General features: G+C 44.6%; 1 protein-coding gene across 1 annotated transcript; it reads left to right on the top strand.

Moving 5' to 3' along the window:
* The first annotated feature begins 894 nt into the window (after positions 1-894).
* Positions 895-11,981, top strand: LOC129841180 (uncharacterized). The gene is made up of 7 exons (XM_055909329.1): positions 895-1,408; positions 4,851-4,981; positions 5,162-5,326; positions 8,039-8,197; positions 8,317-8,428; positions 8,573-8,694; positions 10,078-11,981. The coding sequence occupies exons 1-7, from the start codon at positions 1,144-1,146 to the stop codon at positions 10,939-10,941; spliced, it is 1,818 nt and encodes a 605-aa protein (XP_055765304.1). The 5' UTR covers positions 895-1,143; the 3' UTR covers positions 10,942-11,981.
* Positions 11,982-12,647: the final 666 nt, after the last annotated feature.

Consider the following 12,647-nt stretch of genomic DNA (forward strand, 5'->3'; position numbering starts at 1 on the left):
CTGAACAAGACTGGTTACTCGCATCAATGCCTCTGTCTCGTCATTTAACATTCAAACAGTAACTTTGTGGCTATAACTACTGTTCCCTGAAGGAGGGAAACGAGGTACGACACCCGTTTGGCCTCGCACCGTCCGTTACTGGGCTTGGTGAAGAGCGGTATTAAATTGAAGGAATGAATCCGAGCCTTACGCTTATCAAATGTGGAAGGCGGGACTGGCAGCGAGGAGTGGATTTCTTTGGCCTTTATTGGAATTTTAGATCCTTCAATCATACTACGTTATACCTTGTTCCCCTCCTTCAGGGAACAGTAGTCATAACGTTACATTTGCTATCCTGTTAGGGCCATCAACAGAGCTTTAGTGATGGGGGGGGCGCTCATGCAGCTGGGGATCCGAAGTGCCCTGTGAGAGAGACAGGTTGCGATTACCACAGTTTGAGTGGGGCAGAAAGTTTCCTATGCTGAGGCAGTAAAGAGAGGATAGGGGTGAGTGATTTGACTGGGAGCCCCCTAGTGAGTAGGTCTGAAGAGAGAGATCCAGAGAGGATGATTTTTAGTAAGGTAGGATTTGAGTTTATTGCTATGGTTATTAAATGTACTGCACTGATGGAGCATAAATCCCAGGAAATAGATGTGGTAGTGACAGCAGCAGAGACATTGTTGGGTGTAAGAGTTTAGTGCAGAAGATCAACAGGGGGGTTCAAGAGAACTGTTCTCCTGGAGTAGGATCTGGTAGGGCTAAAGTAGTGGTGATAGTAGTGGGATAGGGGTGGTTGGTTTTTGAGGTATAGTGGTGTATATGTGTAGGGTTAGATGGTGGTGCGATTTACTTTTTCACTTCCCTTTTTAACTCCTCTTTTTGTTACAAAAGTGTAATTCACACTCCGACCTGTGACAGGCAACAATACGCAACACAGCGTCTAGTCTGCCGGAAAATCACACAAAGACGTGACCAAGAAGAATTTCCAAGTTTGCGTTTTTATTGTTGTTACTGAAACCTTTATTAACACCCTGGAACTCAAAATATGACTAATTTAACTGCACAGCGTCACATACTTACCCCATGTAGTGTTTAATTCGCGTTGGAGACAGGTTGATACATGTTATGTAGGTAACGCTAGTTAGCTGCTAACGTTAGCTAACAATGGCTAGCTGTATGGTTTTTCACACTCAAATAGCCTCCATCATGGAGGTGCTAGCGAATGCAGCCGTGGAAGAAATATGTAAACTCGTGGACGACGACTATGCAGTGTTTCGTTTGGAAATAACTCAAAGCCAGAAAGAAAATAGGGCATTGCGTAGGAAACTACTGGAACTGAAGGTGGCACGGGAGCGCGCAGAGAGGACAATGCGAGAGCGCGTCCTCACCAGTCGTCCCAGTAGTGTCAGATACAGAGCAATGGCAAGAGGTACAGTACGTTTAGCAGCAGGCCGAGACTTTGCGGCCCGTCCCCCTTTCCCCTCTGCACCCATAATTGGGTCTAGGATTTTTTGGAGATAGTATGCAATAATTCCCCAAATTATTTAGCTATAACGTGCAAAGACACAATCATATTATAACCAGATTCTTGTTTTACTGCATTTCTTATTTACTCAATGAAAACAATGTGATGCATGGAACATAATACAGTATATTGTCAAATAAATAGTATATCAATAAGTTATGAGACATGTTACCTTACATCCTTGCCAATTGTTGACAGTGACAATAGTGTACAGGCGTGGTCAAAAGTTGAGAATGACACAAATATTAATTTTCACAATCTGCTGCCTCAGTTTGTATGATGGCAATTTGCATATACTCCAGAATGTCATGAAGAGTGATCAAATGAATTGCAATTACAGTGGGGAGAAGAAGTATTTGATACACTGCCGATTTTGCAGGTTTTCCTACTTACAAAGCATGTAGAGGTCTGTAATTTTTTATCATAGGTACACTTCAACTGTGAGAGACGGAATCTAAAACAAAAATCCAGAAAATCACATTGTATGATTTTTAAGTAAATCATTTGCATTTTATTGCATGAAATAAGTATTTGATACATCAGAAAAGCAGAACTTAATATTTGGTACAGAAACCTTTGTTTGCAATTATAGAGATCATACGTTTCCTGTAGTTCTTGACCAGGTTTGCACACACTGCAGCAGGGATTTTGGCCCACTCCTCCATACAGACCTTCTCCAGATCCTTCAGGTTTTGGGGCTGTCGCTGGGCAATACGGACTTTCAGCTCCCTCCAAAGATTTTCTATTGGGGTCAGGTCTGGAGACTGGCTAGGCCACTCCAGGACCTTGAAATACTTCTTACGGAGCCACTCCTTAGTTGCCCTGGCTGTGTGTTTCAGGTCGTTGTCATGCTGGAAGACCCAACCACGACCCATCTTCAATGCTCTTACTGAGGGAAGGAGGTTGTTGGCCAAGATCTCGCTATACATGGCCCCATCCATCCTCCCCTCAATACGGTGCAGTCGTCCTGTCCCCTTTGCAGAAAAGCATCCCCAAAGAATGATGTTTCCACCTCCATGCTTCACGGTTGGGATGGTGTTCTTGGGGTTGTACTCATCCTTCTTCTTCCTCCAAACACGGCGAGTGGAGTTTAGACCAACAAACTCTATTTTTGTCTCATTAGACCACATTAACTTCTTCCATTCCTCCTCTGGATCATCCAGATGGTCATTGGCAAACTTCAGACGGGCCTGGACATGCGCTGGCTTGAGCAGGGGGACCTTGCGTGCGCAGCAGGATTTTAATCCATGACGGCGTAGTGTGTTACTAATGGTTTTCTTTGAGACTGTGGTCCCAGCTCTCTTCAGGTCATTGACCAGGTCCTGCCGTGTAGTTCTGGGCTGATCCCTCACCTTCCTCATGATCATTGATGCCCCACGAGGTGAGATCTTGCATGGAGCCCCAGACCGAGGGTGATTGACCATCATCTTGAACTTCTTCCATTTTCTAATAATTGCGCCAACAGTTGTTGCCTTCTCACCAAGCTGCTTGCCTATTGTCCAGTAGCCCATCCCAGCCTTGTGCAGGTCTACAATTCTATCCCTGATGTCCTTACACAGCTCTCTGGTCTTGGCCATTGTGGAGAGGTTGGAGTCTGTTTGATTGAGTGTGTGGACAGGTGTCTTTTCTACAGGTAACGAGTTCAAACAGGTGCAGTTAATACAGGTCATGAGTGGAGAACAGGAGGGCTTCTTAAAGAAAAACTAACAGGTCTGTGAGAGCCAGAACTGTTACTTGTTAGTAGGTGATCAAATACTTATGTCATGCAATAAAATGCAAATTAATTACTTAAAATTACAGACCTCTACATGCTTTGTAAGTAGGAAAACCTGCAAAATCGGCAGTGTATCAAATACTTGTTCTCCCCACTGTAATTGCAAAGTCCCTCTTTGCCATGCAGATGAACTGAATCCCCAAAAAACATTTCCACTGCATTTCAGCCCTGCCACAAAAGGACCAGCTGACATCATGTCAGTGACTCTCTCGTTAACACAGGTGTGAGTGTTGACGAGGACAAGGCTGGAGATCACTCTGTCATGCTGATTGAGTTCGAATAACAGACTGGAAGCTTCAAAAGGAGGGTGGTGCTTGGAATCATTGTTCTTCCTCTGTCAGCCATGGTTACCTGCAAGGAAACACGTGCCGTCATCATTGCTTTGCACAAAAAGGGCTTCACAGGCAAGGATATTGCTGCCAGTAAGATTGCACCTAAATCAACCGTTTATCGGATCATCAAGAACTTCAAGGAGAGCGGTTCAATTGTTTTGAAGAAGGCTACAGGGCGCCCAAGAAAGTCCAGCAAGCGCCAGGACCGTCTCCTAAAGTTGATTTAGCTGCGGGATCGGGGCACCATCAGTACAGAGCTTGCTCAGGAATGGCAGCAGGCAGGTGTGAGTGCATCTGCACGCACAGTGAGGCGAAGACTTTTGGAGGATGACCTGGTGTCAAGAAGGGCAGCAAAGAAGCCACTTCTCTCCAGGAAAAACATCAGGGACAGACTGATATTTTGCAAAAGGTACAGGGATTGGACTGCTGAGGACTAGGGTTAAGTCATTTTCTCTGATGAATCCCCTTTCCGATTGTTTGAGGCATCCTGAAAATAGCTTGTCCGGAGAAGACAAGGTGAGTGCTACCATCAGTCCTGTGTCATGCCAACAGTAAAGCATCCTGAGACCATTCATGTGTGGGGTTGCTTCTCAGCCAAGGGAGTGGGCTCACTTACAATTTTGCCTAAGAACACAGCCATTAATAAAGAATGGCACCAACACATCCTCCGAGAGCAACTTCTCCCAACCATCCAGTAACAGTTTGGTGACGAACAATGCCTTTTCCAGCATGATGGAGAACCTTTCCATAAGGCAAAAGTGATAACTAAGTGGCTCAGGGAACAAAACATCGATATTTTGGGTCCATGGGCAGGAAACTCCCCAGACCTTAATCCCATTGAGAACTTGTGGTCAATCTTCAAGAGGCGGGTGGACAAACAAAACCCCACAAATTCTGACAAACTCCAAGCATTGATTGTGCAAGAATGGGCCCAGAAGTTAATTGACAGCATGCCAGGGCGAATTGCAGAGGTCTTGAAAAAGAAGGTTCAACACTGCAAATATTGACTATTTGCATCAACTTCATGTAATTGTCAAAAGCCTTTGACACTTATGAAATGCTTGTAATTATACTTCAGTATTCCATAGTTACATCTAACAAAAATATCTAAAGTCACTGAAGCAGCAAACTTTGTGAAAATTAATATTTGTGTCATTCTCAACTTTTGGCCACGACTGTATAATATAGCTTTGAGCATTTACAGTATCTTACCTAACCACCACTTTTCTCCCACTCTCAGGTGAAGGACATCTCACTGGAGGCCACAGGAGCTTAGTGAAGCCAGCGGGACACAATACATGGAGAGATGACCAACCAATCACTGTTGATGAGGGGAGTGGAACCTCAACCCAGCACTCTATTGTGATTGAGGTTAGTGTTGCATAAAGAATGAGAGTTACTTTGTAAATAAAATGTGCCTGTTTATTTCAGTAGGGCTCCCCTCAGTTATTCACTTGCTGACATGTACAGTACATCCTCATTTACCTGCCATAGGGGAACTTGTGAGACTTCTCTACTAAGTACTGGTAATAATCTCTCTTATTGTGTCAGTCTGCAGATGCAGAGGCTGCAGGTCCTGGAGTCAAGCTGGAGAGGTTTGAAGGAGTGGAGGACCCACGGCACAACAGAGACATCCAGTCTGGAGCGCCCCCTGTAGCCACGGAGAACCCCACCACGACCCCAGTGCAGTCCAGGACACGATGCCTCATCACGGAGGTCAGTGGAACGCCGAACGCCATCCTCAAGTCAGAGACAGACACCAAGACTTTAACTGTACACACAGGATCTGACCACAGATCAAACCCAGAGAGACTCGGGTTGGGGAGACTGGGCTGTCATCCTGCTCCCAGCTCAGAGTATTTACCGGTATTTCACCAGAGGACGGTTCATTCCTGTGGGGATGGTGATGGTGACGCGTTTGACACTGGCGGTGATGATCCATCTTGTTCTTACGCTACAGAGATGGGCCCTGGCAACATGTCCTTAGGTTTAGAGACACAGACTGATCTGTCTAGAGGGGACTGGAACCGGTACAGTAGTAGTGTATACTCTGAAGGGTGCCTAGATACTAAAGGGGAGGGTCTGATTGTAGATGAAGTGACTGTGAAAGTGGAGGGCGACGTTCCTCCCACATGGAATGCAGATAGTCACCTAGGGGACGGAAACTCACAGGGCAGAGATTTATTTGATTACAGGGGAAGCTTAGAGACAAATCTAAACGTTGCCACCCACTCCCTTTTACACACGTTCAAGGATCGCGACCCAGACTCCACTTCGATGGAGCCTTCCGATTCACACAGCCTTGTCCTTTTCGATCAGGTATTGAACTCAAACGACACGACTAGAGCCCAGGCTCATGGAGGGGGAGCCACATTAGGCAATAGTAAAGAGAAACGGTTCCTCTGCATGTTCTGTAACAAAGGCTTCAGCTGTCCCCAGAAGGTGGAGATCCACCGGAGGGTCCACACAGGGGAGAAACCATTCAGCTGTCCCCAGTGTCACATGCGCTTTGCCCAGGCCTGCAGCCTGAAGAGGCACCAGAGGGTCCACACAGGGGAGAAACCCTACAGCTGCCCCCAGTGTGAGAAGAGGTTTTCTCGCCAGCACCAGCTGAAGACGCACCTGAAGGTCCACACGGGAGAAAGGCCGTTTGCCTGTACGCACTGCGGGAAGAGGTTCTCCGAGAGGAGCTACCTCAGGATACACCAGCAGAAAAAACATTCCAGCCTATAACATGGAAAGTAACCATTCCACTCGATAGCTTCTGATGTTTAGATGAAACCCTGCATTAAAGACAAAGATTAATTTATTGTTGTCAGCAGAAAAGGCCCACAGATGCATTTGGAATAACGAGAGTTACAGATTTCAGTGTTGAACATTCCTGAGTAGAATATTACATCCAAACATTGTGTGATATGTAAGGCATATACAGTGCCTTTGGAAAGTATTCAGACCCCTTGACTTTTTCCACATTTTGTTTCATTACAGCCTTATTCTATAATGGAATAAATAAATAAAAAATCCTCAGCAATCTATATACAATACCCCATAATGCGAAAACAGGAATACCTTATTTACATAAGTATTCAGACCCTTTGCTATGAGAAATTGAGCTCAGGTGCATCCTGTTTCCATTGATCATCCTTGAGGAAAGTTCTACAACTTGATTGGAGTCCACCTATGGTAAAGTAAATTGATTGGACATGATTTGGCAAGGCACACACCTGTCTGTATAAGGTCACACAGTTGACAGAGCATGTCAGAGTAAAAACCAAGCCACGAGGTCGAAGGATTTGTCCGTAGAGCTCCAAGACAGGATTATGTCGAGGCACAGATCTGGAGAAGGGTACCAAAAAATTTCTGCAATATTGAAGGTCTCCAAGAACACAGTGGCCTCCATCATTCTTAAATTAAGAAGTTTGGAACCACCAAGACTCTTCCTGGAGCTGGCTGCAGGTAGACTCAGCAAATCTCTAGACTCAAATGATGTAGAAGTACAAAGTAAAAACAGCAGTAGTGGGTTAATTTGAGCAACAACTAAGAACGTTGAAGCGAGAGGCTATTCTTCTCTGCGGTTTTGGTCCCGCAGCTGTGCACATGCGCAGATACTCTTTGTGACTAGGTCAGAACAAAGTCTTGCATCTCACTCATCGCAATATCTGCAGTGCTGCTCGTGGAAACCTCATAACGCTGAGTCTTCCTTGAAAGACAAAGGTTGATTTTCATCCACAGATTAATTTGGACTAACAAGAGTAACAGATTTCAGTGTTGAATATTCCTGGGTAGAATATTGCATCTAGACAATGTGTGATATATAAGGCATATATAAGCCTAACAAGTCTGTTACATATTGTGTTTGTACTGTATATGATGTTCACAAATGCCTATTTCACTGCTTCCATTCAATTACATTTTTTTTCCCAAGACACTTTTAATGAGAAAATGAATGCAGAATTTGTTCTGTATGTGTGGTTTTCATATGGCGTAAGTTAAAACTTGTTTATGTTTAATAAACACAAAATGGGACTTTTCATTCTAAGACTTTCATTGAGACTCTCTTTTGTACACATCACATCTGATCTCACCCTATTCTGCATACACCCAACAGTGCTTTATAACCAATATACACTTACTAAATATACCTACAAATACCCACACACTAACAAACACCAACTGTATGTCAAAATAGTTTAGTCAGGTTTGTCTGATGACTTTTGACTTATCATAGCTGACTTATATTTACCCACAACATCATATTTATGTCCACCATGATGGGTTTAACAACAATGAAGTCATTCTGTAACTACAGTATAGGACTCAAACAGTGGGGATGGGTAAACACTCCATGTTGAAATTATGTTTATTATCTGTGTGTACTTACCTGAGGGAGTGTATGTCTGTGTAATCTGTATCACCTGTCTCTTCCAGGAGGAGGAGGGTCCAGAGGTGCTGCTGGTGAAGGAGGAGGAGGAGGGTCTGGGGAACCCTGAGGGGACCATGGTCAGAGAGGACAACCAGACTACACCTCCTCCTGAACCCACAGAGGAACCAGCTGAGCAGCACAGGATCACACATAGTCTCACTGAGGTATGGATAAGGGCCAGGTCTTGATTAATAACTCATTGTCCAATCAGAAGATGCTCCATAGCAGGGTGCTCATATCAGATTTCTTGATCCAACATCCTCTCACTCTGTATCTCTTACAGTCAGTAGACATGGAGGAAGGGAAGCCTGATCTGCTGCTGGTCAAAGAGGAGACAATAGAAGACAGACCAGAGAGCATTGACCTGCTGAGTGGACTAAAGATGGGGGAGCAATGTACGGGAGAAATACATATAGCCTACATACAGTAATAGATCTTCAATGGGAATAGTGATGCACCTGGCTATTGATGACAAAAAAATCCATATGTAGAGTTCTCTGCCATGTTTGTAAAGTCTATTTTCTAAACTCTTCCTGAAGGTGGTTGGCTGGAGGATAACAGAGGCGACTGGGCGGCCATATTGGATTACCATACGGGTGCAGCCAAGGGCCCAGGGGACAACATCACTGAGCAGGCCAGGACCAAAGGCGACATAGTGGAGGTCAGTGGATGGGACAGCGTTCTCAACTCTGGGCTGGGGAACAACGCTGTTAAACACAACCAGAAACAGACTGACGAACACAAAACAACAATCAAATTTAGTCTCCATGACGACAGACTAGCTGAGACTAGAGCGAGGTGTAGATTTGGTCTGCAGAGACAGGGAGGTGTCCGTATGCAGTGGAAGAGAACAGACACAGACTCTGCTAGAGATGCTCCGTCCTGCTCCTATAGTTGTGATTCAGAGAGACTGATGGCGCCTCAGGTTAACCCCCTAACATGTGCTGCCTTCAGCCTGCCTTCCCTAGGATCTATCAACTGGAACATGGACCCTGCAACAACACAGACTCTCCCTGGCCTTCATCCTCCTCACACTCTCCTAATGTTAAACCAGACCTCAGACAAGCCCATTGATAAATTGCAGTAGTAGTACTATCAGCAGATATAGTGGCAAAGAGAAGCGCTTCCTGTGTTTGTTCTGTGGGAATGCCTTCACTTTCCCCAAGCAGGTGAAGATCCACCAGAGGATGGACAAGGGGGAGAAACTATTCGGGTGCCACCTGTGCCTGGCCAGTTTACCAGACACATCCAACCTGAAGAGGCACCAGAGGGTCCACACAGAAGAGAAATCCTACAGCTGCCCCCAGTGCGAGAAGAGGTTCTCCCACCAGCACCATCTGACGATGCATCTGAAGGGCCACTTGGGAGAGAAGCTGTTCGCCTATACACACTGCGAGATGAGGTTCTCAGAGAGGAGCTACCTCAGGATACACCAACAGAAAATGCACACGGCCCATGTATAGTGACATGTAATATAGTATTAGTTAGTTTGTAATTAATTCTGTTGGTTTTGGATGTAGTAGGGAAGTGAGGAAATAATGTGTATGATGAGGCAGAGTAGATGAAATGGGGATGGTTGGTATGATGGTGTCTGTAAAAATGCTTCACTGATGAAAAGTGAGAACCTTGTCTGGTTTGATACTGTGGTTTATAGTGAAATACCAAGTGTCTTATTACATTTTTCCTTAAAAATATTTAAAAAATATATTCTATCAAAGTGAAGGTTCCAGATTTAACTGTATGACCATTTTGTTGAACTGAATTATAAAATTGACAGACTATTTTTTATATAATTGCAGCGACTGAGTTTCCCTTATCTCAGTGGAACAAAACATTATACATTTTCTTTATCAACACATATGGACATTATTTATATTTATGTATTTATAATAAACTCCAATGGCTCCATATTGTTAGGTACTTGAATCGCAGTGTTTGATATGGGCTTGACTGTGGTAAACATTTTATCATGTCATATTTTTGTGTGTACAGCAAAGTTTCTTATGTAAAACGTTATACTTTTCTGTTCAATTTGTGTTTAAAGTCTGCAGTCCATGAGGACCTGCTGATATCCGGTGTTGCTGGCTGGAAATACTGGACCTCTGAGGTGGCTGGTCACAAACCATGGCCCCGGATCAGAACCGTAGATCAGGGGCCATCACTCTTCCTTCCAGAGTCGGAACAAGGACCGAACCACGAGGGACAGAGACTCCACCACACAAAACACAACCAGTGGACAGGGGGACTGAACAACCTCAGTCCTGGTGGTCATCAGAGAGACAGAGCCTCCTGTTCCTATGATACAAACACCACAGTATCCATGATGAACAGAGCAGGTCACCCTGGGCTTCAGCCTTCACAGAGAGTGGTGGGAGATCCCCCTGGTGGTCGTCTATCAGGAAATCTGTCTTCTCCTTCAGAGTCTCCTCTAATGCCTGGTGACTGGGTTCATAGAAAGCCTGGACCTGGGTCTAGCCTTCCTCAGTTACCTCATGGTTACTCCACTAATACAGACAAGGTCAGGATGGGTGTTCACCACAAGAGGTATCTAGCCTATAACACAGCACACAATCCCAACAACAGAGGTCAAGGAGAGGTCAATAGAGGTCAAGGAGGGAGCTCAAAGACTAACCATCTGAGGGGGGTCGCACCTGCTTCTACCTCCTCTGGTGTCATTGGGTCACAACGTGGGAGGCTGAGCGTTAGGACGGACGCCGACAAGCTTTACTCCTGCTCCACATGTGGGAAGCGCTTCGCTGAGGCAAACTATGTAAAGGAGCACCAGACCGTTCACACCAAGGAGAGGCCCTTTAAGTGCAAACTATGTTACAAGAGATTCTCCTTCCGGAGTAGCCTTATCAGACATAGGAGTGTCCACAATGTGGAGAAATCGGAGCAGTGTGGCTAGAGAGGGCTCCCGAGTGGCGCAGCGATCTAAAGCATTGCATCTCAGTGCTAGAGGCATCACTACAGACCCTGGTTCGATTCCAGGCTGTATCACAACCAGCCGTGATTGGGAGGCCCATACGGCGGCGCACAATTGGCTCACCGCCGTCCGGGTTAGGATTTGGCCGGGGTAGGCCGTCATTGTAAATAAGAATTTGTTCTTAACTGACTTGCCTAGTTAAATAAAAAAAATGTGAAGATGTACACAGGGCACCATACTTTAGCTATCATGTGAAGTGACCTGGAGTAAGAGCAGTGGTGTTCTGGAGGTGGGCAGAACGCCAGTGGGCAATGAGTATACTCACTTCTTAATCCCCACGATGCATATCAAAGTAGTGTAGTGGAGGTATACACTGTGTCAATAAGGCTGATGGTACAGATCTAGAATGTTTATCTTACAATGTTGATAAACTATTATTTCTTCACATTTTCGCAATGTGCTCACAGTGGTAGGCCTATGCGCAAATGATCCCAAATGCAATTTGTGGGGAAAAAACTGTGTGCAACCGGGTCATCAGGAGGGATCAGCCAATCGTGAGGAATAAAATTGGCTACTTCAAAATGGAGATAGGCTCAGTGGCACGGATACAGTGATGATGCCTCTTTCCATCTTTATGTTTTGTCCTGACTGAGAAAGACTAGTATGGATTCTATTATTTTAGGTCATTTAGAGTATATGTCACTGTTTCACATTAAAACAATTACACGGGGCACCTTTTCTTCCTGTTTGGGAATTATTTGGCACCACTTCACCACTGGGTAAGAGGACAATTAACCACTCATTAACCCTTTGTTAACTTGTCATTTGAAATAGGATTGTGTAAATACCTGTTTTTAGAGAGACAATACCTAGGCAAGAACAACCTAGACTAGAACAAGGACAGTTTAATATTTACCTTCCTGAGGTGATGTAGATGGAATAAAGTAATTATATTATTTTCTACTCTATTGTTGCTAACACGCTGTTCTTTCTAAACAAGTCTGCTCACAGCTTGAAAGATACTGATCATAGGAGATGTGGGGCTCTATTTCCGGCTGGCGTTATGGCAGGGCAAGCACAGATTAGTTTGCAATTTCAGTATGTAAAAACTGACACTGGCATTTTCCACCACATGCGCAAGGTTCAGCAATTAACCTGACTAATCTCAGCTCACTAGCTCTGAGGTGGGAGGAGTGGCAATATTTAAGGTGTGTCCTTGAAAACATGTGCAAAAGTGACACTCATGCAGCGCATATCCAGACATTTAAGACCAATGAAAAGCAGGTCTTAGTTGTAACTCGCTTGGTAAGGGCATGGATTTTGTGAGCGGAAGTGCAATTTATCCAGCCGTGACGCAGATTGCGTTTATACTCATGGAACAAGAGAAGATACGTGTTTTTTATGCCGGTAACTCTTATATTAATAAACATTTTTCTTTTTCATTTGGTTTAAATTGATTAAAAACCAAGCATAATAGCCTCTCTTCCCTTCAATGAAGGCTGGAGGTTAATTAAAGTGCAAGCTGTCAGCTTTAATTTGTATTTTCACCCATATTGAGTGAACCGTTTAGCTATAAAATATCCGCTGGAGATAGATGATACCGGAGTTTCCCAAGAATCAATGGGCGCATACCATTAAAAATAAGTCCAGAAATGTATGAAGTAACTGCAGATTTTCCCTTTAAAGGG

Source organism: Salvelinus fontinalis, chromosome 42 (assembly GCF_029448725.1).
Source record: "Salvelinus fontinalis isolate EN_2023a chromosome 42, ASM2944872v1, whole genome shotgun sequence".
NCBI classification, from domain to species: domain Eukaryota; kingdom Metazoa; phylum Chordata; class Actinopteri; order Salmoniformes; family Salmonidae; genus Salvelinus; species Salvelinus fontinalis.